The 27250-nt window shown below is 41.5% G+C and overlaps 1 protein-coding gene across 3 annotated transcripts in view; it reads left to right on the top strand.

Moving 5' to 3' along the window:
- The window catches only part of Stk39 (serine/threonine kinase 39), a 273209-nt gene extending 247416 nt beyond the window's left edge, over positions 1 to 25793 (top strand). For 2 of the 3 annotated variants that reach the window (XM_037204849.1, XM_037204850.1), the window contains 2 exons: positions 13503 to 13567; positions 24264 to 25793. In XM_037204849.1, the coding sequence (XP_037060744.1) occupies positions 13503 to 13567; positions 24264 to 24338 (140 nt within the window). In that variant the 3' untranslated portion in view covers positions 24339 to 25793. The remainder of the gene's footprint in view (positions 1 to 13502; positions 13568 to 24263) is intronic. The other variant, XM_028882013.2, reaches the window with a different exon arrangement.
- Positions 25794 to 27250: the final 1457 nt, after the last annotated feature.

Raw genomic sequence — 27250 nt, 5'->3', positions numbered from 1 at the left:
GTTGGTGAATAGCAAAGCTACTGACTTTGTATGCTGATTTTGTACCATGGCATCCTCTTGAGTTTATCTGTCTGTTCTAAGACCCTTTTGGTGGACTCTGGGATTTTCTAGGTAGAGAATCCTATCATCTGAAAACAGGGGTGATTTGACTTTCCATTTTCATATTAGTGTTCTAAAAAAAAAAGTGCTGTACTGAGTAAGAGTGATAAGGGGCATGCTTCTCTTGTTTTCTAATTTCAGAGGAATTGTTTCTCATTTTCTCTATTCTGTAGATGCTGGCTGTTTGGGATATAGCCTTTATTTTTTTAACAGAACTTGGAGTTTTATTGTCACTTTATTTTAGTATATGCTCCATCTCTACCTAATTTTCAAGGATTTTATCATAAAATGATTTTGAATTTTATCACAGGCTATTTCTGCATCTATTAAGTTGATTGATTTTTATCCATGATTAAACAGTTGTGCTTATTATGTTAATTGATTTGCATAAGTTGTACCATCCTGGCATCCTTGGAATGAAATCACCTTATTCATGTTTAATAATCATTTAATATGAAACTAATTTTATATCCTAGCATTTTACTGAGGATTTTTACATTTCTTTTCAAAGATATTTTTCTGTAATTATATTTATTTATTTATTGTTGGGTCCTTATTTTGTTTTGTATCTAGTATATTGGTATATAATTATGCATTCAAAATACTATCTATGGCCTGTGGATTTCATTTATGTTTGTTTTAATATCCATTTTTTTCTTTTCTAATTTTATTTATTTGGATCCTTATTGTTTTGAACAAGTCTGCTAAGAAAATTACTGTTTTGAGTCTTTTTTAAAGACCAATTCTGTTTCATTGATTTTTGTATTGATCTTTCGTTCATTGTTTCATTTACTTCAGGTCTTACCTTTATTAATTCTTTCCATCTTAATTTTTGTATAGTGTATTCTTGGCTTTTTTCGCTTATTTATTTGATACTTCTCTTTGAACATAGGTAGTAGGTTTTCATAGCTGTAAAATTAGCACAACTCAGTCAAATATGTTTCCTTTTGTGTGCAGAATCTTGCAGAGCAAACACACACAAATATAAACATATATATGGCATGAAAGTGGGGGACAAAGTGGTGTAAAAGGACTGGGTAAGGGAGGGAGAGAAAGACACTATTATATGTTTTCTCTCATATTCAGGCTCGCTCTCTCTCTCTCTCTCTCTCTCTCTCTCTCTCTCTCTCTCGTGTGTGTGTGTGTGTGTGTGTGTGTGTGTGTGTGTGTGTGTGTGATGAAAGCAGAAGCACTCTATCTGGAGAGAATTGGCCAGCAGGGGACTATAGTGGAACGAAGGGATAAATACAAAGTACAATCATATATATAGCACAAAACCCATTATTTTATATATTAACTAAAAAAATCAAAGAAAAGTTAGTCTTCAAATGTTTGACTAAGTCATTACATCCTTTTTGATAGACTGTCAGTTTGAATTGGTTTTCTTGATCACATACCAGTTTTGGTTTGATTTTCTTATTTCATTGGCGATGAGCTTCATTATTCTCAGCTTTGGATTTTATTTCCGTCTTCTGTGCTTTCACTCCAGGGCTGTGTGTCTCTTTCCTCTGAGGATTCTTGCAGCAAATAGTTTGGCCCATTTCTTTTAAATGAAGAATAAACAATCTGCATAGGGTTATTGCTAAGTCATATATTCTGATTTCTGTCACTGTATTGCTGTGTAAATCACATTTGATTCTGTCCCAATTCTCACTTGTTTATATACTCTTCTAGTGAGATTTCGTCTTTCCATGTCATCTCTTATGATTGCACGTGTCTTGTTTTGCTTTGTGAGTAGAATTCACTTAAGTGTTGTATTAGTTACTGTTCTTGTTGATCTGACAGAATACCAGACAAAGAACATTAAGGAAAGAAGGCTTTATTCTGGCTCGCAGTTTGGGGGTATTGTTCTTGATGATACAGAAGTCAGGGTAGCAACCGTATGAGGCAGTGGGTCACAGTGCAAGGGCAGTCAGGAGGAAGAGAAATGAATGTTCCCCCTTCTCCTTGTCATTCAGTTCCGGAACTGACCCATGGCACTATGCCACTCACTTTTGTGGGAGATCAGTGTTCTAGCTCCTATTAAACCTTTCCAGAAACTTCCTTGTAGAGACAGATGGAATTGCATTGTGACTCTGATTCCAGTCAAGATCCCAATCAAAATTAATCGTCACAAATGTCTTCAGTCATGCTAGTTATGATTCCTTTTCAGTTCTAAGTATTCTGGAAAGTATTTCTTCTTTGATTCTGAAAGATAATTGTGCTGGATATAGTAATCTATGGTGACATTTATTTTCTTTCAGCACTTGAATTATATTATTCCATGCCATCTGGCCTTTAGTTTCCCCTGAGCACTGTGCTATGGCTTTGATATTTTATTAGTAACCTGGCATGTTTCTCTTGCAGCTCTCAGTAATCATCATTCTTTTTCTTGTACTTTCAATACTTTATGTATGGTGGGAGCAGTTCTTTTCTGTTCATTGTCCAGGGATGTAGTGGATGTCTTCACTAAAGCTAGCCTGCCTTGCAGGGGGAATCACTTGCAACCCAAACTCCCTCATTGAATCCAAAGCTTATGGAAACAGCAGGTTTCTCTGGAAGCTAGGACATGGGTCTGCTGTTAGCATTTAGACTTCTTGCAGATCTTGGGCTACATCCATATTGGCACTTGTATGTGCCTATTTCTCAGCTACAGTGTGTCAGGCTTGCTCTCCCTGTACCTGGCACATCTTTTTGGTACCCTTCTCCTGCCTGGAATGTTTGCATCCTCCTCGTAAATTCTCCCCATCTTTCAAGACTGATTGTTATCTCTAACTAGACTCTAAGCGGAAGTTTTCCTCTTGGCTGATAAATGCCTTTGTTTGTGCTTCTCCCTTTGTGTTCAGGGAGCTGCGCTTCGATCGTTTATGAGTTGTCCACATGGCACACAGGACAGTGTTTCCACTGCTTGTGCTTAGATTTCCCCATATCCAGCAGGAACAACAGCTCCTGACAACACACTTCATGTGTATTTGTTCAGTAGTTGAGTGATCATAGTACACATATTACAAAAAAATACCTACTTACAGAAAGGGTAAGCATCCCACCAGGCAGCAACTTTAACTCCCAATATGCAGCTTTTCAGCATCTGCAGAGTCACAGCCCCCAACTCAAAGGCACCAAGTGGTCTATGGTCTGCTACAGAGTAGCTTTCTCCTGATACAATCAGAATGGTCTTGAGTATATACTCCCTGTCCTGCTGACCTGCTGAGACTCCAGATACTCGGAAACAGTAGTGATGAAGGTCCAGAAAGATCCGAATTTTAAGGCTTGACAAGGAGCAGTCAAAAAGAGGCATGAGAACCTAGCTCAGATCTCACATGGCCCATGGCCAAGGGCATATTGCCAGGATACATGGGTCAGTCTTCTAACAAAGAGTAAGTACCACCCCCTGAGCTGGTACATGAGAGCACTTTTCAAAAATGAAGAGGGAGGATGGCTCCTGCAGCTTCACTAGCATGTCCAAGCTTCTATAGGGCAGGCCAAATTTAAAGAACAAAGATAGGCTCCACCTCTGACTTCTACAAAACATGAAATACATCTGTCTCTACTGAAGTTCGTCTGTTATAAAGCTCACTCTTCTATCTCAAACTTAATTAAAGATCCTGAAAGAGTTTAAATATTAACACTAGTAAAATACGCCACTGGCTTCATTTTCATTTGTTTATTCCAAAATGACTTACACACACCTTCTGAGTGCTAGATGCTGCTGTTCATCGTGTGTCACTAATGAGCCCGGCAGATCTCTACATCCCGGGCTACCTCCGCCTTTGCTGGTTAAGAGGATGGAGTTTTCTCAGCATCTGATTACAGGGCTGGAGTGGAGGACATAAAAGGGAGTTCAAAGCCCAAAGCTGCAGGCTGGTATCACACCCCCCTGACCTGTCCCACTCATCTCCATCTCTATGGGGGAGACAGCAGCCTTCTGAAGAAGCCTTTCCTCTTGGCCACCCTGCACTGGCTGGCGAGTCTTTCATTTGTTAATTCAGCTGGAGCCTGGCAGGAGCTGGGTGCTGACCTGACCGATAATGGACAGGACAGATGGGTCTACTGGCGAGGATCTTCAGTCTGGCTCCTCTGCCAGTGAGGTGACCATATCAATTTATCATCCAAACTAACGCACTGGGGAAGTCCAAGGTAACAATGCAGCCCTGGGAGAGAGCCATGCAGACACACCTTCAGCAGCTGCTCTGAGGTGGCTGTTGTCTCTGTAAGGAGATGCTGATGCTTCTCGACCAGTTTGTGTCCCCTGGCTTTTGAGGAACCCGTGATAGTAACTAGAGTCCCTAGAATGTGTACACAGATACTCGTGCAGATTACATGATATGCCATTTATGGGAAGCATTCTTAGTGCTTGCTTTTTTAAATATTATTATCATTGGATGTGTACTTTTATGTAATCATTGCTATCAAAAAGATGTAGTGCAAAATCAATGAGGGTTATTAGTTAAGAAAATAAACAGCCAACAACTTAGGCTGTACAATGACTACCAAAAGTACTTTGTCAAAAACCTTCCTTTGTTTTCTGTATAAGAACTAGGAAGGTTAATTTCTGCATTTTGTATTTGACTTCTAATTACACAATCCTACCAATTGGTGATCTAATGGTTTCCTGGGTTTTAGTCCCTGCAGTGGGTCTAATCCACTACACCTACCTGCTGCTGCAGATTTCGGGCAAGGACGTTAGCATTAGATGTTCTTCTCTCTGCTACCCTAAGTGGGTTGGCTGCCCTCTGCCAGGACCCCCTTTGGGTTACTCAGCAAGGCCTCTGCCAGTCTCTCTGCCCACTGGAGACAGATGTGATTTAGTTATGGGAGTAAGAGGGTCATTATTCAGTTCCAACTATATCTCACACTTTACTAGATAAAATTCAAGTAGGGGGTGCAAAGTAAACTACCACACCCACCACAGGTTATATTCTTGTAACAATTAAAGGTGATTTATTTTAAAAGTTGAAAGTACAAGACCAAGGTGCAGCTGAAGGTGGAGCTTGAAGAAGCAGCCTCCCTGTGAGGTTGTTGATGGTGTATTCCATTTGCTCTTTCATAGTCTACAGGCCCTCTCTCCATCTCTTCCTTTAGCAACGATGAGGAAGTTGGTGCATAAATGCCTGACTATTTCACCTCCATGTTAGAGATCCCATACAATGTGGCTAGTCTATTTATTTATATAATGCTGTGTTATAACCGGGGCTTCAAGGATTTTAGGAATAGGAGAGGACTGAGATATGGGGGAAAGTCTAAAGCACTGCTTGCGGTGTGATCCACGTGCTGGCCTGTGGCTCGGCGCCGGCTAGCTGCATGCTTAAGCACCCGCTGTAGTTCTGTTGGCTCTCTCTCCCTCGCCGCATGTTTCCTTTGCTATTCTTGTAGCCAGACTTTCACAGTGAAGGAAGTAATGACTGATTTACATTTTGATGCACATTCCATAACTCATGTGGACAGACCTGTAACAAAGATATGACAACTAGCCGTGGGTTTCACTAGGCTAAGATGTGAAGAAGATAAATTTCTAAAGTCTCTTTTTGAATATTAGATTATGATTAAATTTCAGATTATTTATGCTGTAGCGTACATTAGAGGTTTCAGTTAACTCTTGAAATGATTGTATTATTTAATTATTATTATTAAAAAAGTCAGTTCAGAGGCTGGAGTGATGGCTCAGGAGTTGAGAGCGTTGGCTGCTCTTGCAGAGGACCTGAATTCAGGTACCAGCACCCACATGGTGCCTCACAGCTGTCCGTAACTCCAGTTACAGGACAGTCGATGCCCTCGTCACACCTATGTGGGCACTAGGTGTGGGATGATGCACAAACTAACGTACAGACAAAACACTCAGACACATAACATAAACCAACCTAAAAGAAAAGCTACTTCAGCTTTCCTCTGTATTTTCCAGTCTCTCGGGCTTCCTTTAAAGGCTTTGGAATAGATCAAAACTGAGAAACAAATTACCCTTACCATGAAGATAAAGTGGGCATCCTTCTTGAGGCCACACATTCAACAAAGGCTGAGCACTCTGGTGGGAGGCTGGCCACAGGTGTAAGACATCTTTTGTCTGGAAGGCTGTGGCCACTCTAAGCCCAGAGTCTTTCCGGCTTCCCTGGGCTTTGTCTGGATGCCAGATGGCATTGCCTCAGTCGGCTGCCTCGCCTGTAATTTAGGTAGCGTTCTTCATATCAGTGTATTTGCTGTTTCATTAATTTTAACTTAGCCAAAGCTTTTCCTGGCCCAGAAGCCAGAAGGCTGAAGCTCAAGCTGTGTGCGGATAATCCTCCCTGTAAAATACATCAGGGTAACATGAGACTGCAGATAAAAGTTCCCTGAAGTTAAACACTGCTTCTAACTTCTGTCACACATCTGTGCTTGATAGGTGCCTTCCTGCAGCGTGTAGGATTTGACAAGGTTGTGAAGACAACTCTTCAAATTGTTTCTTTGCTCTTGTTTTTAATCAAGTGATTATGTACATTGAAAGAGATGATTTCTTTAGTCTTTTGGATAGACTAGATTAGACAGCAGTTTCTCTTGTTTGAATGAGTAGCACTTGCCTGGGAGTCGTCCCTCTCAATGATTGTGACACTGTCATTTAGAGCCCTGGCTAGTGTGTGTGGTGCATGTGCATGTGTGTTTATTTCTTTACTTGTTAGTAGACAAACTAAGGGTTTTATTGTAACATTTTCATCCATGTCATTATAATTTGTTTTAGTTCATCTGACTCATCCCCCTTTATGCCTTATGCACACACCATGCTGTTAGCATTCCCAGAAAGATGTCCGTGGTGTCAGACTCCTACCCCAGGGTTCAGTCATCCAGCATAATTAAATAAGCACTTTCAGCTGACATCAGAGAGCTGCGAAAGCTTTTCTTTGTGCCTCTAGAAATCGAATTTGGATAGATCCCTCTGTTGTATCCCTTCAACATTTCTCCATATAGTCATTCCCCTGTCTTCTCTGTTTAATTCTACTCACACTCATGACCTACACATCGAAAAGCCTCAGTGCCAGAGAAATGCGCTTTCTGCAGCTGGCAGATTTGGGGAGACTTTGTAGGATGGACACATGTGTTCGACCTCTCTCTTTACCTGTGTAGATACGTTTTGACCCTTCACTATGGGAGCCAAAGGAAGGTCTTACATGCAGCACCCTTTTATGAAGAAATGCCATTGGTTCCTTAACAAAGATGATAGGAGATCAGCATTAGAACTTAGCTTGAAAGAGTCTAGCAAATATGCACATGAAATGTTGTCTGTTAAGGAAACATAAATTAAAACAATGCATGTATTAGAATGGCCCAGATTAAAGACTCACTGTAGCCGGGTGATAGTGACACACGCCTTTAATCCCAGCACTCGGGAGGCAGAGCCAGGTGGATATCTGTGAGTTCAAGGTCAACCTGGGCTACCAAGTGAGTTCCAGGAAAGGCGCAAAGCTATACAGAGAAACCCTGTCTCGGGGGAAAAAAAAAAAAAGACTCACTGTATACTTAATGCTGGTGAATGTCTGAGAAACTGAAACTCTCAAACACTGGTGTTTGTAGTTTTTAGAAAAGTAAGTGTGCATACATCGAGTGAACATGCTTTTCCACTGGTTGGGTACCTATCCAAGCCAAAAGAAAGATGTGGGGGACAGGGGGACTCCCTGGGCATATGGCAAACATTTGTAATCACAGACTGTGAGAGGTGCAGCAGAAAGATCAGAGGTTCAAAGCCTGCCTGGACTGCATAATGATCCCTCCTTCTAAAACAACAAACAGGAAAAAAAAAAAAAAAAAAACTTCTATGTGGATATGGATGAAAGTTTTGTTTTTGTGGTGACAAAATTCATAAATAATCCAGATCATTCTAGAGGTAATTACATAAACAAATCACATTCATGCGCTATAATACTACTTAGAAATAAAAAGAAACTATTAATCATGTTGCAGCATGGATGGATTTTCAAATATGAGATGTGAGAGAAGCCAGACAGAATGAACACATAAAATGATCCCTCTTGTATAAAATTCTGAGAAAACAAAAATGGCCTACAGTGACAGAAGACAACACGGTGTTTTCCTGAGGAGAGCCTTGGGGGGCGGGTGGGGATGTGGGGAAGAGTTCCTGAGGGCACAGGATCACTAGTGAGAGTGGTAGATGTGTTCATGTTTTCCATTTTGGTGGTGGTTTCATGAGTGCCCACAAATTCAAAACTCCTATTTGCCACTTGAAATGTGTGTGGTTTATGTTACAGCAGCTACACTTCAGTGTGGCTGACTGTGTGACATACACAGATGCCCTCATCTTAGCTTCATACACTGATGTCAGATGTTAGGAAGCCTTTGGGGTCTATGGTTAAGACTTTAAAGGGCATGGCCCTGCTGAGTGCTTAGAAAAAGCAACATTCCTCTCTTTAGAAGTGTGCCCACAAAGTTTCACCTAAAAATTTAGAGGTTTCTAGGGCTAAAAGCAAGGCTAAGATACCTATAGAATTCTTCATATTCTAGAAAGCAAAGTCCATTTTACTACGTGTCTCCCAAGAAAATCCCCTTTGTTTCTCTAAGCAACTGAGTGAATTCTTGTCATTATCTCAGACGAATGCCCTTTATTCTTGGCCAGTGTGACTTAGCTATCCTCTCTCACACCATGCTTTTATTTTTATTTTTTTTACTTTTTTCATCTTCATTTTGGAGAGGAATTTAACTATAAGTATATTGGTCTTTCACTACCATTAGCAAAATGAGGTTACAACTGTATTGATTATACAATTTCATTTCTCTGAAAATGAGCAATAATAACATAATGATTATTGGACACTTCCATTACCATTGTTGTCAGCCAGTTCATAAAATTTTATCTTCAACACATTAAACAAAATTCAGGATTAAAATACCAGTCTTGAACAGTTATATTTTTAAAGGGCAGATTCAGTAACAGGTAGTTTTGCTATGTCAAGTGATTTCGGATTTTCACACCCTGCCCAAGTTATACTAACTGGAATTTACCTGCCCCTTAGGGAGAATCATGGGTGTATGTCTCTGTTCCTATTTTCCATGACTTTCATCCTTTTAAGTATAAGTAATAAGGTACTCAAGTATGACATCTTGCTTCTCCTATGAGCTGATACTTGTAGTTCATGTAGTATCCTATAATCTCATAGAAGCACCCCATTTTCTCACCAGGATTTTAATTGAATGAAATCCTAAGAAAAATATTTAATGTGGCTGGTTTTTATTTTACTTCAATATTTCTTTTGCCATTTTTGTATTGTCCCAGAATTCTGTAGTGGGAGGTTCCTTTTGTGTTCCACTCATGAACAGAGCCTAGGAGAATGAGAGACATAGATTTGTGTCCAGGTAGGTTTTGTGGGGAGTGTTTTCAAGATCAACAGCTGTGAAGGAATTAAGGAATCCGAATGTAGAGGAATCAAATTGTTCCCCCCCAGAGAAAAAGGCCTCACCAGAAGGAGCTTTCAAACCGAGAGAGCTCTCAGGGTCATTCAGCATTGAAGACATAGGACTTTCTTACTCTTGTTGAAGGTATGCAGGTTTGGGAAGAGCCCTGGCCGGGGCTAAGCCAGCTCTTTGGGCATAGGGAACTCCAGAGAAAGACTAAGTTCAGAGTCATCTGCTAGCAGTAGCCCCAGAAGATGGGAGGACGGTAGCCTCTGTGTCTTCGTTCTTGTCTGTTCAGTTAACAGTCTAGACTCTGTTGAGATGGCACTATCCAAGGAGGTAGCACATTCTCATTTGTGACCCAGACTCCCACATAAACAGTGGGTGTGAAAAACCCACAAAGAGCAGTAAAGACTGAAGACAAGCCAGGTAAAACAGCCGCAGCTGCCCAGTGCAGAAAGCACAGATGTGCGAGCACAAGGAATACTCAAAAGCACTCGAGCACACAGAGACAAAGTGAGCTGACTCCACTTCAGAGAGGTCACCCAGCTCCTAAGCAAGAGACTGACTTTGAACCCAGGTATTCTAAATGAGGAGTTTAGATTTGTGCACACTGTACTTCAGTGCATTCCATGAAGTCAAGAACCTGGAAACGTAGGGAAAATACTGAGATGAATCTCTTGCTTCATCCAGATCTGGAATGTAACTGGCCATTATTTTCACTCATTTTAGAGTAGCACCCATACTCACCCCCTTTTCTCCATAGACCTGGGGTTATCTCCCTTCCTTTTGGCACTTCTTGCTACTTTTCTGCATCGACTCAGTGTGAGATCAGGGATGTAGGATGTCTCTTGAATAAATCATCAGATTGAAGTCATCACCCTGTCAGGTGTCCCAAGATCGCTCTTGTCTTATCTTAAGTCTTACTCGTGGCCTTCCTTCAGACTCAGTGATCACTGGCCCTCTTTCCCTAAAGCTTTTTCTTAGTGCTAGGTCAAGTTAAACTAACTCACCATCACAGAAACTTCAGCATTGTATGAGATTGTTATCAAATGATCTGTTACCCCAGGAGAGAAGTGTACCTCTTGACTAATTACTCAGAATATAATCACAGGCTATAAATAGTCTTTAAATCACCATTAATTCTTTAACTGTGAAAATATGGAGGATTTGAGGAATACAAGACATTCATAGAGAAAACTGTCTGGAGAAGACCTGGCTTCATTTGTCAAAGAAGTATGTACTTGGCCACCTGGATACTGACAGATTGCCCAGACGGTCTTATTGCCTTCTCTGTTTAGATCCAGGGAGGTAATGAGTATGCTTTCCATGTGGGCCATTAATGATGTTATTACAGCTTCATAAGTCACAGTGCTTGCTGTATATGCTACACGTTATGAAAAGAAATGGAAATACAAATTTAGTCCCGACGGACCACCAAGCCTGACATGTGAAGCAAGGGAAAACAGGGAGGGAGGCTTAAGAGGTAGAGCCCTTGGGTCTCACCGTGTCCCTGCTTCCCCCAAGCATGGGGAAGTTCTTGGGACCGAGTTCTGTGGCCTGGCGAGGAACTGGGAGGCGAATTCAAAGAAGAGAATGGTTTGCATTGAAGCGAAAGACCTGAATTTTATTTTAGGAAGTCTAGAGGGGCTTAAGTTCAGTTCTTGGCCAAGGCAATGGGCGTTGGAAGCAAGTCTTTGGGAAACTCTAGAGTCCCTTAGCACAGCAGCTTCAGTGTTCTCAGACATGGGCGAGAAGCCTAGAGTCACAGACAGCCCAGCCAGCACTTCCTTCCCCGCTCACGTTCCAGGTAAGGAGCGTTTTTATTTTTGAAATCCAGGTGCACAGGCAGGAGAAGGGAGAAAGCAGTGGCACCCATCTTTTTAATGAGTATTGCTGCTGGAAGAGAAATTAGCATCACCCTGAATTTTCCGTGATGTCAGTTAAATGAAGGTGTTTTATAGCACTTTACAACAAATTAGAATCAACTAAATTGAAAATAAGCCTAGCAGCTGGGTTAAGTAATCAGGTAAGTGGCCAGTTTTGCTATTTTTGCTCTGAGCCAAAGACAGAATTTGAATTTCTAATGTCCCAGAGGAATGGGATCCACACTTGGGGAGGCCAGGTCCTAAGGTGATTGTTTCAGATGCTGGCAGCCCATGCCTGCTCTTGAGTAGGTATACAAGCTGCTGGCCACTTCCCTAGAAGTTGGCCCTCGTGCACATGTTTGTACCCGGGAGGGCTATGAATTCGTGCGGGACAGAGCAGTGCGTCTGGCTGAACATATTAGACAGCAACCTAGAAATAGATGACCCAGAACAAAGCAGTAAATCAGCCACGTTAGCCAAGAGAGCCCAATGAAAGGACGAAAATTCATGTGACAACTTTACAGCCACTCGTGAAGTCAGCGCGAATCAGTGGGGCTATTAGAACGTTTTTATGTCTTAAGAACACAAGCGCTGTCTTTCCCCTTCTGCAATTTGCGTATAGTCAGAGTGTCCTGACATAGTGAATGCTGGCTTTCTTTGGTAGGCAGTGTCTCTCTCCTCGCTGGAAATCTCACTCTGGGAGCCAGTATTTCTTACACAAATTACTCATGATTTTAGTATCTCGAGTCTATTCATTCATGAAGCTCAGGGAGGCCAGCATCATGGGCGTCAGTGGCCTGGGCTGTGATCAGTAGGTGTGTACTTGTGTCCCGATCGCCTGTGTTGACAGAAGAAAAGAAGAGATGAGAAGGGGGAGTGGGTGTGGGTAAAAATGAAACCTTTCAGATTGCTCAGAATGCAGCTAGGTGAGAGGGCAATAAATGCAGATAAAATTATGCTTATAATTGTGATTTATAAAGAAAAAAATAGGCCATATCAAGCCTGTAATTTTCATTTTGCTCTCCTTTACAACTAACAGATTAAATGAAGTAAATCTGCAGAAAATCCTCATATCTAGGTTAATTCCTGTCAACCATAAAGGAAAACAAAATTTTCACATATTTCCTTCTACTCTCTACTTGAAACTCATTAGTGTATTTCTGTCTTCACAAAGTCTCAAATCTCAAAAAATTCAGAAAAAAACCCTGACTCAGCAGTTAGTTTTTCTGACAACATGAAAATGACAAACAGCACTACCCACCCACCCCCACGGGCCCCGTTGTCTTAGTTTTTGATCTAGTAGGAACCTATTTCCATTGGCTCCAACTTGACTCTCCATCTATCCTTGAAGTGTGGATGTAAAAAAGTAGCTTTCCGTTTTCATTCTCTTCGTTCTTTGCTAATTCTACTCATAAGTAGTACTTCAAGTTAGAAGGGCAGCTGGGAAAAGTCTGCCTTCTGTACTACAGCCCCAGATATACCAGGGCGCACAGAGACCAGGGCCAACCTCTGATGGATCCATTGACCCTGGGACTAGCTCTTCAGTGCGGAGCTCGCACTGACAGCCTCCGTGCGTTGACCCTGGCCCACCGACTCAGGTGTATTGTTCAAGGTGACACGTCACCATATAGAGACAGGTCGCTGTGGCCTGAAAGCATAACGGCCTGCCTGAGCTGTAAAAGGTTGTCTGCTGTATTGTGTTGCATGATAAAAACAGGTGCAGAGCATTGAGTGAATGTGTAGGCCAAGAGTTCCAGCATGCTGACTGGTTATTTCCCAGGGAAGTTTGTAACAGCCCTTTCCTCTTTTGCACTGCCCCCTCCTGGCTAATCATTTTCTCCGTAATGAGTTTCTAGAAAAACCAACCAGTTGAGACTCAGGAGCTGCTCTCATTTTTACTTTCCATTAGAAAGTAATTTCAAATTTTATGATAGAAAATGCAGGGTTGATGTACAAGTGATTAATCCAGATGCACATAGACAGGAGTTGACAGAAATGATAGAAATGGTTTTAGAAAATATCTGTGTGAAAGTAATTTGGTCATTTATATGGACTTTGTAATGCCTGTGAAAGAAATGATTTTGCAGTTTATTGCATCATTAGTCAAATTTTCCAAATCATTGATGTGAAAATCCAGAGTTATTGGAAATAACTTGGACACTGTTTCTCTGTGTTTATATTTTACAGTGGCTGCTAATTTACAGAAGATTGTAGATGACCCCAAAGCTTTAAAAACATTGACATTTAAGTTGGTAAGTGGGAAGGAGGAAACGGAAGTAATGTTTTTGTCATGCTGATACCCGTGAAGAACAATCACATTATTTCATGCATATAATTTTGCTCTTGCTAGACTTGGGGAGAATAACATTTTGTATTCATTTGTTGCTCCTGCCACATTGGGAATGTTTTTCTGATCATGACTGGAAACTCTTCCTTTGTGAGTGTAGGTTGTTCTTTGCTCATCATACTTTTGTCTGTGAGTGGCCCTTTGAGACCCTCAAAACCTGTGGGTACCATTTTGCTCCAGAACCTCTTTGCATTGCACCTTGACCATACAGACAAAATTAAACTGAATTCAAAGCAGCAGTCTTACCGAAGCTTTTCTGAGTGAACGCCGTGTAGTTCTAACCTTTAGAATAGAGGCTGATTGTTGTGTAAACAGTTCAGCTAATTGGAAACATGGCAGAACAGCCCACTGAAGGCTAGTGAGCAAAGATACAGCATTTCACACACACACACCCGACTGAAGTCATGCCACCACATTTTTGCAGAGAATAGATGTCCTCACAGTAGCCCATTTTAAATCTAAGTACAGGTGGCTGCAGGCGACGGAACAGTGAGAGTTCTGGGTGACTGTGAATGAAGCCAGAGTCTTACGTCTCGATCTTCAAGACTGATACTCTCCCAAGAAATTTTAGCAAGCAGCGTATTAAGGCAGAAATAAATGACTCACTTTAAGACACAAGTTAATCTTATCAAGGGCCAGCCAGAATGCCACGGCAGTTTAAGATCCGGAGGACCAACCCGTGACCATGCACAAGTAATACTGAAGGGCCGTCTCTTTGTTGTTCCTTGAGAAAATCAACTGGAACGTTCGTGTGGCCACAGCTGCTCCGTGAATAAGCACAGTGAATGCCAGCCTGGTGTCAATGAATTTCCCATGTCTTGCTTCTCATCTCATTTCAGAAAGCTAGGATGTTAGAATGTGTGACCAAACAAAAATACAGGGGTGTTCACAGAATACATCTGGTAATAATAGAACATTTGATTCAGTATAGAGCACTACAGGACACAGAACTTACCTTTAGGGCTGCCTACTACCTCACCTCTACCATGTGTGAAATCCACCTGCCATTTGGTGCACTTGTCTTAGTTATATGGGAGCATGTGTTGAGAAACTGGTACCCTGAGTCAGCATTTCAAACCCGTGTAAATATCTTTTATTGGGAGGAGGCCCCGTCGGAAGAACAGTTTCCTCATTTTGGATGTCTGGACAGAGACAACCATTCGAAACCCTCATGCTGATCCATCCCCAGCATGTGTGAATTTACTTCCTATAAAACAGCAGCGACAACATCCTCTCAGGACAGTTGTTCTTCTTGAGAATCATGGGGACAACAGCACTCTCCCATCTCTCCCTCTGATTAGCTTTTAGGTTTCCTGGATTATCTCTCGATTTTCTCTTCTGTGCTTAGCACCTCGTTCTGAGACACTGCTCTGCTTCCTAGGCCTGTCTTCCCCACAGCAGTCTCTCGGTGCCCAGCTTTGTGTGCCAGAGTAACCTTTCTGCATTTCCAAAGTGCTGTCAAGACGTGAGTGGCTCCCTTCTGTCATCCTGTCTCAAGCCCTCATCCCTGGTCAGGATGCAAAAGCCTTCTCTGACCCTGTGTCCTGTACACCCTGCTGCACTTCCCCTCTGCTGGCCGGACCCCTTCCCTCTTGGAAGTCTGAGGCCTGGTGGAGTCACCTTGCCCAGGATCACACGGTAGACGCTGCAAATTCAACGCCGGTCCAGCTCAGAACCCATACTTCAAATACCCTGCTCTCTTTCAGAGGCAGCCCCCAAGCCTGTGCTTCCGTGGATTCCTTTGCAGATTCTTCTTTTGTATGTCTGGATGTATTTACTTTGCTTGAGACGGGGTCTCCTCTGTACCTTAAAGACTGAGCAATGCTGCACAGGGCAGTAGAGTCCTGGAAGTAAATCCCCTGCCTCAGCTAGACAGGCAGTAGTGTGGCTGTTCTCAAGAACTGGAAAGTGATAGTGTTTCATCCAGTGGTGGTTAGACATGCCAAATAAACCAGTCTCAAGAATGACCTTCTGTTCCAGTCTTCACTCTCTGTCCAGTTCTTGTTAAAGTCTGAAAGGTTTCTTTGTTTTTATCAGCAGCCAACCAGGTTAAGACCCACTCCACAGAGCTAAGTTGAACCACAGGCAGCCAGATAAAACTCAAGGACTCAGATGCATTGGCTTTCACTGGTCAGTTTGGTTATGTTTGAAGACTAAAAGATCAAAGCAGTTTTGGCAGAGGTATTCCTCATAAGCTGCTGCTGTGTGGCTCCAGGTCCTTTCATCTCTCAGCTGTTTACCATGATTCCGATCCTAAGGAGAATGTCAGGGGTCTGGAAGTTGCCTGGAGATTAAGGAGGGCTTCCCGCTGTGTTTTTCTCCCTTGCTGAACTATTGTTTCACACGTGGGCCTGTAGGGGCTCTTTAAAAAAAAAAATCCCAGTGCCCAGGTCATTGACCAGGCTCTCTGCTTTCGTGGCTGGTGCACTAGGCTTTGTTCCAGGCCTTTAGAACTTGGAGGGCGTCACTTAGTGATGCTGCTGTTCTGCCACAGCTTGGAAGCGTTCTTCCCATAGATTTATCAATTGCCACTTGACTGCCGCTGCCACTTGGTCCACCTTACCTTGTGTTTCTAATCGCTTAAGAAACCAGTCATATGAATGCCAAGGTTGGTGCCTGCCTTTTACCCCAGCACTCGGGAGGTACAGGCAGGCAGGCCTCTGCAAGTTCAAGGCGAGTCGGACTAGAGTAAGACTCTGGTCTCATAAAAATAAATAAATATATTAAATAAATAAAAATGACCCTCGTCTCATCAATATAAAGGAATTTAGGAAGTTGGATTTGCTTTTGCCCAGTAAGACCTTTAAGCTTCTCTGACAGGTATGGTTTCCCTGTTGCCATGGCCTGGGCTAGGTAGGGATCAGCTGCTTCTCTGCTTTTAAGGAAGTGTTTCAGCCAGGAGGCCATTTCAGCCTCAGTATCCTGTGACCTTGAGTTTGACACTGCCACACGTCTTTAGCATTGTTATTTCTTTTAATTAGCCACCCCACAGTTTCATAATGTAGGTGAATTTTGCTGCTTTCAATGTGGAATTTAAAAAAAATTGCATTAGTGAAAATGTGAAATAAGATATGTTTAATTTGCCTTTGAAAAAATATAAATTGGAGTGCATATAATTAACATCCAGTTGGCACCCATTTACATGAGCATTATAGATTTTAGTTGCTGAAATGTAATAACATTATGTACATCGCAGATAGAGATCTCATAAACGTTTTGATGATTAATAACTAAGGGGCTTATTTCTAGAGGCTCTCAGCTTAGGTCTACTTGGAGGGTGCTTGACTACATCATTTCCTGAAATGTGAGTAAAGTGAAGACAGAAACAGGCAAAACTCCTGAGGTTTGAGCTTTTCCCTTATTGCAGGAGGACAAGATTGAGATCTAAGGGATTCAGCCTGTTCAGAAGCTCCATTTGGCAGCCTCCAATTCTTGTTCTGTCTAAAGCAGAGGCTGTCTACATGTGGGCCAGGCAAAGGCCACACAATTGCCTAGAAACATGTGGAAATGGAAATGCCAGGGCATTATTTCAGGCCCTTTATTTCAGGGCACTGGGACAGATGGGATATGAGTCACAGGAGTCTATTTAGCTGTCCAAATGAGAACTGGGAATTCTGAGGTTGAAGTTCGAGGACCAAGGTTTCATGGGAAATGTGGAGCTTCCTACTCCAGGAAGCACTGGAGTAAAGCATGGCCCTCAAACACCATGTCTCTATAATCTCCCTGGAGCTCAGAGCATCCCCAAACTATACCTAGGCCAGTTGAATCACCACCCATGGAGAAGAAATGGGCTTTGGTATGTTTTCAAACTCTCCCACTGATTCCCAAACACATCTACCTTTAGGGAAGAAGGTTGGTGCTGAACTATCATATCTTCATCTCCTGTACAGGCCCAGGCAGTTCCTGCAGCCTGGAAGGAAGGGTTAGGGAGGAAGTTTTAGGAATCTGACTATAGGCTTGAATGGTAACCCCCATGGTATTATACACTGCTGTGCAAAGTCCCTGAGAATTTGCGTATTTTTTTTTTTCTTTTGTATGAGAGGCCAAATTTATATTTTCCTTTTTGGTTAATCCTGAGAATGAAATTTGATAGGCCAAGAGTGTGGTAGCACATGCTTAAAATTCCAGAGCCTAGAGGTAGTCAGGAGAGCTGTGAGGTTAAGAACAGAGTGGGAGCCGGGCGGTGGTGGCGCGCGCCTTTAATCCCAGCACTTGGGAGGCAGAGGCAGGAGAATTTCTATGAGTTCGAAGCTAGCCTGGTCTACAAAGTGAGTTCTAGAACAGACTCCAAAGCTACACAGAGGGACTCTGTCTCAAAACAAACAAACAAACAAAAACAACAACCCAGAGTGGGGTACATAACAAGATGCAGATTTTTGTTTTGCTTGTTTTTAAGAAGGATGAAGAGATAAATAATTAAATTAATGAATAAAGAGATAAAAGAGAAAGGCATACAAATTGAAATTTTACAAGATGCAGGAACTTTCATCAGGAAATGAATATCCAAAATAGTCATTAGAGTTGAACAGAAGCTTGGACAAAAAGCAAGAAAAGTATTTTTAAAAAGTGACAAGGCAAGAGGCATGGGCAAGCATAAATAATGGTGGGGTTGTGGGTAGCAGTGTAGATCTTACATGGTCTATTCATGCTTTATTACTAACTTATACTTGATACTGTATAAATACCCTAGCTCCTCGGCCTCATCACCAAACCCCAGTGTTCTGTCTTATTGGTCTATTCTGTTGGTGAGTTCTCCACTGAGATTTGTATTTGACATACTGAGCTTTTCACTTCCTGTAGTTCGTGGGTTTTGTTTTGTTTTAGACCTGTTAGTATTTCTATCTCTTTATAGACTTCCATTTAACTACCCTCTACTGACTTTTTGTTTCATTCAGTTGACTGATTCCTCTTTTATGAGCATATATATGTTTAATATATATGTGTGGTCAAATAATGTGTGTGTGTGTGTGTGTGTGTGTGTGTGTGTGTGTGTGTGTGTGTGTGTGTTTAATCATTGTTTTGAATCCTTTGTCTCAGATTCCATTCACTTACTTCAGAAGCCATTGCTGTGGAAATCCTAATGTTTACAAAAGTCACATTGCCTTGGATCATCATGGTTCTTGTGTTTTTGCATCGGAACTTACACACCTAGGAGTAGAATTTTGGTTAGATTTGTTTTTTCATCGCTCTTACCCTTTCTGTGGAAGCATTTGCAGTGTTCAGATGGAATGCAGACTTACACTACAAGACTGGTCTGTACAGATTTCTCTTACCTTCAGTTTCTACATATGTTGTTTCTTCCAGGTACAGGGAAAATACTTTCCACTAATGACTTTTAGCTATTGTTTGATGAAGGTCAGAGTGCATTTTCTGTACCTACTGTTGTCTTTTTTTTTTTTTTTTTTTTTTTTTAAAGACAAGGCCTCACTGTATATCCCTAGCTGGCCTGGAATGATCTATGTAGAACAGGCTGGCTTTACTCATTTTCCCATATTTGTCTTTAATAGTGTACTGGCTAGGTTCATGTCTATAGTCCATGTCCCACATTGGACTATAATGTGGGAGTGTAAACCAAATAAACCCTTTCCTCCTCAGCTTGCTTTTTGGCCATGGTGTTTTATTGCAGCAATAGAAACCCTAATTGAGACAAGGAGTGTCTTTAACTTACAGTAGGCTACCTGCCAGAGCTTGATATTCTGGGGTAACATGTTCTAACTCCTTTCTTTAAGTAAACATACAAAGTAATAGGTTTCACTATAATATCTCATACACATATATCAATACAGTTTTTTTTTTAATTAATCATCCCCCCCTCACTGCTCTCTGCCTTTCTCTTTACCCTCCCATTTTTCCCTGTTTAGGTTTCATATTTGTGTCTTTATCTGTCTGGCATTCTCTCCCACTACATTGTGTGTGTGTGTGTGTATGAATATATATGTGTGTGCATATAATATATATGTGTATATATGTATATTATATACACACATACATACATACACACTGCATGCAAGAGAAAATGTATATTTCTGAAACTGGCTATTGTGAATAAAGTATCCATTAATTTAGATGTGCAAGTCTCTCTGTGGTATGTTGACTTACAGTCATTTGGTATCTACCAGGAGTATTATAGCTGGGTCATATGCTAATTATAAGGCACATATGTTTGAATGTTTGGCCCCCAGTTGGTAGAAGTATTTGCAGAAAATTAAGTGGTATAGCCTTGTTGGTGGAAGTATGTCATGGGGATGGGCTTTAAAAGCTTTAAAAAAAAAACATCGTTTCTAGTATGTTCTCTTTGCCTCTTGATTGTTGATCAAGAAGCAAGCTCTCAGCTGTTCCTGATACCATGTCTTTTTTTGTCCTGCTATTATGGACTCTAACCCTCTGAAATTATAAGCCCCATTCAATGCTGTTTACATAAGTTGACTTCTTGGTCATGGTGTTTTGTCCCAGCAATAGAAAAATAACTCAAAGACCCACTCCCACCCCCGGTACTGATTTCTGCAGTGTCTATACAAGTGTTCATCCCAGTGCAAAAGGGTTGTTCTTTCCCTGTATTCTTACCCACACTTGCTAGTGTTGGTTTCCTTGATGATGGCCATGCTAACTGTGGTAAGATAAAATCTTAGAGCAGTTTTAATTAGCATTTCCTTAATGCTTAAGGATGCCCAACACCTTTTCAAATATGTATTGACTTAGGATTTCTTCTTTTGAAAACTATCTAGTTAGTTCATTAACCCATTTATTCATTGAATGATTTGAGGCTTTGCTGTTTAACTTTTGCAGTTGTTTGTATATTCTGTGTATGATCCCATGTCTAATTAGAAGTTTACCTTTCTTCCTGTTCTATGTGATGTCTCTTCAGTCTGGTAATTGCTTGCTGTGCAAAAATTAATTTTATGGAATCCCATTAGTTCTTTCAACTTCTTTTCCAAGCTGGGGTACACAAAGTATAGGTAGGTCATGGGCCTCTGAGGTTCCCCATGACCCTTCAAGAGGATTCTGGATGTCATAACGTTTTTCAGTTACTACTAAGATGGCATTGCATTGCCTTTTCCACTGTATTGATCATGGTACAAAAGTCATGATAGGTAAACATCTTACAATGTTGCCATAAATCAAAGAAGAAACTTCAGTCCAGACTTCTACCTACATCCCATCCCTGTAAAAAGTCAAGTTAGTTTTACTTAAGACTATTCCTAATGAGGCAGAGAACAATTCTAGTTTTATTAAATTTCAACTTGAGGACATGTCCATTTAATATTCTGCGTAATAAAATGGGGACGAATCATTTCTTTGATATGCAATGGAAGTACAGTGAGAGGCTTTGGGAAAAGCCCTCATGAATAGATTCTTGTCAGCTAAGACTCTCAATACCCTCCCACTCACAAGAAACTGTTTTTACTAAAACAAACTGACAACTATTGTTGTCAGACTTTTTTTTAATGAGAAAAGTAAGATTGACACTTTAAAAGCTGACAATATTTGTCGTCAGTAATAAATTGGAATTTTCAAATGGAAATGGAATTTTGGAAAACTTGTATTTACCATTCTATGGCAGCCCCCCAGTACTTCGAGATTTTTCGGATGAGATTGCTGGTGGGCAATATGCATGAATACAATTTGTTTACACTGTATGGCATTCATATTGTGTAATGAAATAACCTTTAGAAGATCTATAAAACTGATGGTGCTTAAAAATCATCCACAGGTAAAGATACGCTCAAAGGGCAAAGGGGACCGATGGATTTTAATGGAATGTAGCACTGAACGTTCGGTGCTCTTGTTTGGGTTTCCATGCAGTAGCTAACCTTTCTGAATCACCACTGGGAAAAGTTTGGAAAATACTAGCAAACAGTATTTGGAAAAGGTTCCAAAAATACTCCCCTTTTCTAAGTATGTGTTTGTGTGACGCTGGGTTTGGCTTCGGGTACTTCAGCGTGAGCAGCTTAGACTAGTAGAATAAATGCAGATGTATGTGTGAGAACCCAGCTGGCATCACTGAGCAAAATGTTAAAGAAGTTTGCAAAGTTGCATCGGTCTTACCGGGTTTTGTTGTTGTGGCTGATTCTTTGTGGGAGGTGGTGGGAAGCCATTGTTTTTTCATAAAGATGTTTATGTTATCATGGAATAAGTTCATTATTGGTTTTAATGAGTCAGTAAGGAAGTACTTTAGAACTGTGTTTTAATTTATAAGATAATATAATAAATATAACCTACAATAAACATGTTTTTAATGTAAGATTTTATTTTATTCTATTTTTTACATTTTGGGACCTGAATTCAGAGCCACATGCATGATAAGTATGTGAGGTACCACTGAGACATAGCCTTGGAGATACCTTTGAAATATTTTAAACAGTATATTTTAATAATGTCAAACTTTTTAATTTTCTCAGTTTTAATTTCTGAGACAGTGCAAGGAAAGTATCCCACTTAAATGTATTTTTTGGAGTCTTTAACTCTTTTAACAGTAAATAGTGACTCTGAGTCCTAAAGGTTTGAAGACTATTTCTTGGCAGGATCTTGGTTCCTTGACTCTGAGTGTTGGACCATGTGTACCTGGTCTCCTTGGTGCTCTGTAGACTGAGAAAGAGTGAGGGAAGCTGAGTATAGCATGGATTAGGGATAGCGGGCTGCATTGAAGGTGCCCGAGTCTTAGAGGAAACCAAGGAAGGGCTTTGTCCAGGAAACAAGCACATCTGTCCACCAGGCCAGGGCACAGCATGGGAAGACTTCAGGGGTGACTCCCTCAGTGTGCCCGCGGTAACTAAGAGCCCACTACTAAACTGTCCCTCCCGGAGTAGGACTTCATGGCTGTGTTTTGTTTCAAGTTAGCTTGACCATTGTGGCTGCTGTTTGGGTTTTATTCCTCCTCAATCCATCAAATGTCGCGGTTCTTTTCGTCCCATCTCTAGAGTCGCTTTGAAGCTCTTGACGGGCTTCGACACCAGCCAGTTGGATCATTTTGTCACCAGCTGTGGCAGCAGGTTCTCCTCAGCTGCTGTCACTCATCTGCTTACTAAACCCATGGTTTGTGCTGCCAGTCAGTGAAATGTGGAAGAGCCTCACGAGAGAGAGGGAAAGAGAGGGAACTTGTCAGAGCAGAAGAAGGGACAGCTGCAACAGAACAAGAAAGTAAGGGGTGGGAGCAGTTCCGTGCTGATGTGACAAATGCCACTAGGAAGTGTCCCCTGAAATGCCTGCTGGGCTGCCCTTCCTTGTTGGAAGTGAGGCGAAGCATAGACGGAAGACTGGTCTTCCCTGAGTTGCTCAACTGTTAAGGAAAGTTAGAGGTGTCACTGGACAGGCACAGCATAGAATATTTGCTGTAAATGCTGCCTGGTTTTACCCCCCCTTCGAGGCACTGATATGATATCAGCAAAATTTACACTGAATGTTAGGTTAGGTTAGAGACAGTTACTATAATGTCTTCAAGCATGTAAAATATATTTGGACTATGTTCTTAATTAATGAAAAATGATACATTTGACAAAGGCAGTTTCTATGTACCTGCTGTTTGAACACTGTACATATACAGTCTATGCTTAGCAGGCTAATGGTGGTATTTGCCAAGGGGTACAAGAAACTATTAATAGTTGAAATCATTTAGCATGAATTGAGCCTAGAAATTTTTATGTGACCCTTTGATCATTAATCATTCATCACCTCCCCCTTAGCATTTCTGTAATCTCCAGTTCTGATCAATGTATTATAAGGTAAAGAAGATACTTAAAAACAGTGATCTCCTCCCACTGTGTGTGTGTGTGTGTGTGTGTGTGTGTGGTGTGTGTGTGTGTACACATGCACACATGTGTATGTATCCATGCATGTACATGAATGGATAAAAGAAATGAACAGGGATGAAAATAACAAAGTAGGACTAATGAGATGACCCCAATAAACAGTGGCTTATTTTCAATATCTTCTAATCTTGATGTACTAGGAAAAACAAAGTTTTGACACACTATGATTTGGGCCAACTTAAGGTAACTAAGACGTGTTAAAACAATAGGAATAAAATGTGGCTGAAGGAAAGAATTCTGTTACAATACTATGTTAGTCATATTCCCCCAAATAAGCATACTTCAGGTCACGAGCTTAGGAAGAGAAAATGTTTACTTTCGCTAACAGATTTGAAGGTTCCAGTCCATGACTGGTCAGTCCCATTCATTGATCTAGGTCTGTGATGGGGTAGCTTATCAAACCAAGAATACATGGCAGAGCAGAACCACTAGTCATGTGTCCAGGAAACAGTGGCAGGGAGAGGTGGGCAGGGCTCTCACTTTCCCTTTTTAAGGGCATATTCCCAAGCACCTAAGACTTCCCACTTAGGAGACTGAGGCAGATAGAATGTGAATTTCATCCTTAACTCTAGGTGGGCACAGTTCTGTAATAATGGATAACAGATCTCTCCACAACTCCGCCGTTTGAAGGCATCAGGACTAGATTTCCAACAGCATTTGGCACCCAGCAATCAACCATTTGATGATGCGGTTCTGGGGGTCTCTCCTTAAAAGAGGAGCCGGTGACCTGGAGGGGATCTGCGCTCACACACGCAGGTTCTGAATCGACACTGACAGTTTCTTCTTCCTCCTCAGGCTTCCGGCTGCGATGGGGCGGAGATTCCAGATGAAGTGAAGCTGATCGGGTTTGCTCAGCTGAGTGTGAGCTGATGTATGTCCCCCGCTGTCACCCTCATCTATCATGCCCCACCTCTTCCAGCCCTCCCCCCCCCCGCCTCCTTCTCCCCTCCCCCTCGCTCCCAGTTCCCAACAAAATAAGAAGATTGTGAAGAGGCTGGCTTCGATGACGTGGGATAAAAAAAAAAATACTTTTTTACAAACTTAGAGCACTCTGAGTTCTGCTTTCTTCTCCAGCAATCCACAGTCTGAGAACAGGCACGTGCCGCTGCCCGACGGTTGCCGACTTCTTTCCAGAAAGCTGTTTAATATTCTTAGCAGTCTCAATTTGGATAGCCTGTAAGAGAGGAGTCTGAAACACACTCAGGTGGTCCTGTCTCTTGCTAACAAAAGGAATCTTCTACCTGAAGCCTTTTCTCCTTCTATTGTATTTCTGTTTAATACTTTAATTGTACATCTGACAATACTGCCTCTCTTATGTTGTACTTAGAAATTAATATACTTATAAAATTCAGATTTATTAGCCAAACTTGAATTCTAGTTTTAAAACTGACTGTGAATTTTATTTTTCATATATTTATGCTTTCCACACCTTAGCGATGAGGGAACCAGTTCTCATCATATGCTTCCTGCAGTTGATCTCTGGTTCTTTAAACCAAAATTTCAGGTCTATCTTTGGAGTATTTGTAACTTCTAATTTTTGAAATGACTGAATTAAGAATTTGGATGTTTGCTCTTTTGGTTTGTTTGCCTAAAATCCAGTCCACAATCCAGTTGTCTCTTGGGAGAGGGAGGTGCCTTGCAAACTTTCATATTACGAATGTGCCTGAGGCTGCTTTACTCTGGAATAGTCTCAGATCTAAAACCTGCACTCCATAAGGTGGCATACTTCAATTTTGCTTCATACGAACATTTAGAATACTATAAAAACGTTGCCATTCTGTTAGATTGTTAACTACACCCCTGTCTCTGATTTGGCTCTCCTGAGGTGACGGGATTTGTTATTTTTAAGGTGATAAACATGACAGCACCAGAATCTGAGTTTTACTTGAAACTCTGCAGAATACACAGATGGTGTGAAAATAATAGAAAGGGTTTTGTGCAATGACAAAAGGTAAAATTGCTGTAAACATTCAAGAATAAATATTTCCAACCCAAGAACCTTCTGCTTGACTATGTATTATGAACCTAGTGAACGTTAGGATTTTCAAATTTGGAGTCTAAACCTTCGAGGAGGTGGGCTCCCGGGATGGTACCATTGCTCTTTCCTAGCTAACCCTAGATACGGCAGCTCTTTAATGTACTTTAAAAGCAAATATATATTACTAAGGAAAGAAGTTATTTATAATTGCCTTGTCATAATTGTTAAGGTGTTCTAGAACCATTTGCATACAGTTTAATGTAATTCCATTCCATTCTGTTGTTTACACAATTACTCAAAGATGACTGCAAAGGTAAAAGGAAAATAAAAGTGTATTGCACAGTGCAGTGGTGTCTCCTCCTTTCCCTTCTCCCTCTACCTGTCCTCAGAGTCCCTGCAGTGCAATTCAACATCTCCTCAGAGGCCTTCACAAGCTGACTCATGAGAAGTGCCCCCCCCCCCAGGAAGAATGGCATGTCTGTGCCATCAGTCACAGAGCACACAGGTTTTACTGGTAACTGAAACATTCATAGTATTTGAAACTATTGGGGCTTCAAGGAACAAAAGAGAACAAGTCCTTCCAACTACTTTCCCATTCACATTAGTGCTAGGAATACTGAGGACAGTCCAGAGTAGTTAAGTAACTTACAGGGCACTTCACAGAGATGGCTTGCAATGCTGGGCATGCTGGATCCTGGTTTCCCAGCCTAAAGAAGACATTCTTAACAGTTTTCCGTACAACTTGGGAATAAGCAGTCTCAGACTTTGAAGGTAAGTCCCTATTGCTGAAGACTCCACACACTTTGGACATAGGATACGGAGGCCTTGACCTAGAATTAACCTCAAATCCTCCTCTTTGGAGGTTAGCCTTTACAGTGCCAGGAGGTGCTATGCAACCTAAGGGAGGAAGTCAATCATTAGTTCTCCCCCGCTGTGACAGCTATGAACCACAACAAGCACCGCATGGCAAGCTACCCCTAAAGGTGCAACAGTGGCCCTCACCTCTCCGAGTAAACCAACCACTCCCTAAGGGTACTCAAGGCCCGCTTAACAGGTGGGAAATCATACACAACAACACATGGCTAGTGAGGTCATGAATCTTAGAGAAGAAACCTATTCCTGCCACTTTGCTAGACCAATATCATTCCAGTCTGCATTCTAAATACTTACTTATCCTTATACCCCTTACTGTAGCCCTCTCCTCTCCCCAAAGAAGCTTCCTTTTGCTGCAGAAGGTGACCATTGCAGAAAGCCACGGCTAGTTACAATGCAGAGAAGAACTGACTGTGGGAGCTCCTTTGCTCCAAGTGATATAACTTACAACATAGCTCCTGTAATTAAACTATGTCTCAGGGAACATCTTGGAAGAGAGGACAGGAAGGTTGTCAGAGCCAGGAGGCCAGGAAGTCTTCTGTGAGATTGTGCCTCCTAGGTGTGGCAGGGAAGTTCCTCATATGAAATCTCAACAACATGGATACCTAAACCAGACCTGAACGATGCCAGCCCCAGTTGACAACCTGACAGAGATGGGAAGTCTCACAGGGCTCTATGATGAAGAGAGTGACAAGCAATTAACAACTCCTGAGAGAGGGAGAATTAGCTTCTCCAGGGATGAGCCCCCTGAATGGGTGTCCATTCTACAGTGGTGAGCATCATATGCAGGCAACACAAATGGACTCAGCAGATTAAACTTGCATGGTTACTCATTTAGATGTATATGCTACACAATTGTTAGAGGGGGTAAATGGGGACGTAGACAGGAGGAGAGGGAAGTAGGAAATTATGTAATATTTTAATTAAGAAA

The sequence above is a fragment of the Peromyscus leucopus genome, chromosome 4 (assembly GCF_004664715.2).
Source record: "Peromyscus leucopus breed LL Stock chromosome 4, UCI_PerLeu_2.1, whole genome shotgun sequence".
In the NCBI taxonomy this organism is placed as follows: Eukaryota; Metazoa; Chordata; class Mammalia; order Rodentia; family Cricetidae; genus Peromyscus; species Peromyscus leucopus.
The sequence above is the reverse complement of the archived record's forward strand: the minus strand, read 5'-3'. Positions and strand labels throughout refer to the sequence as shown.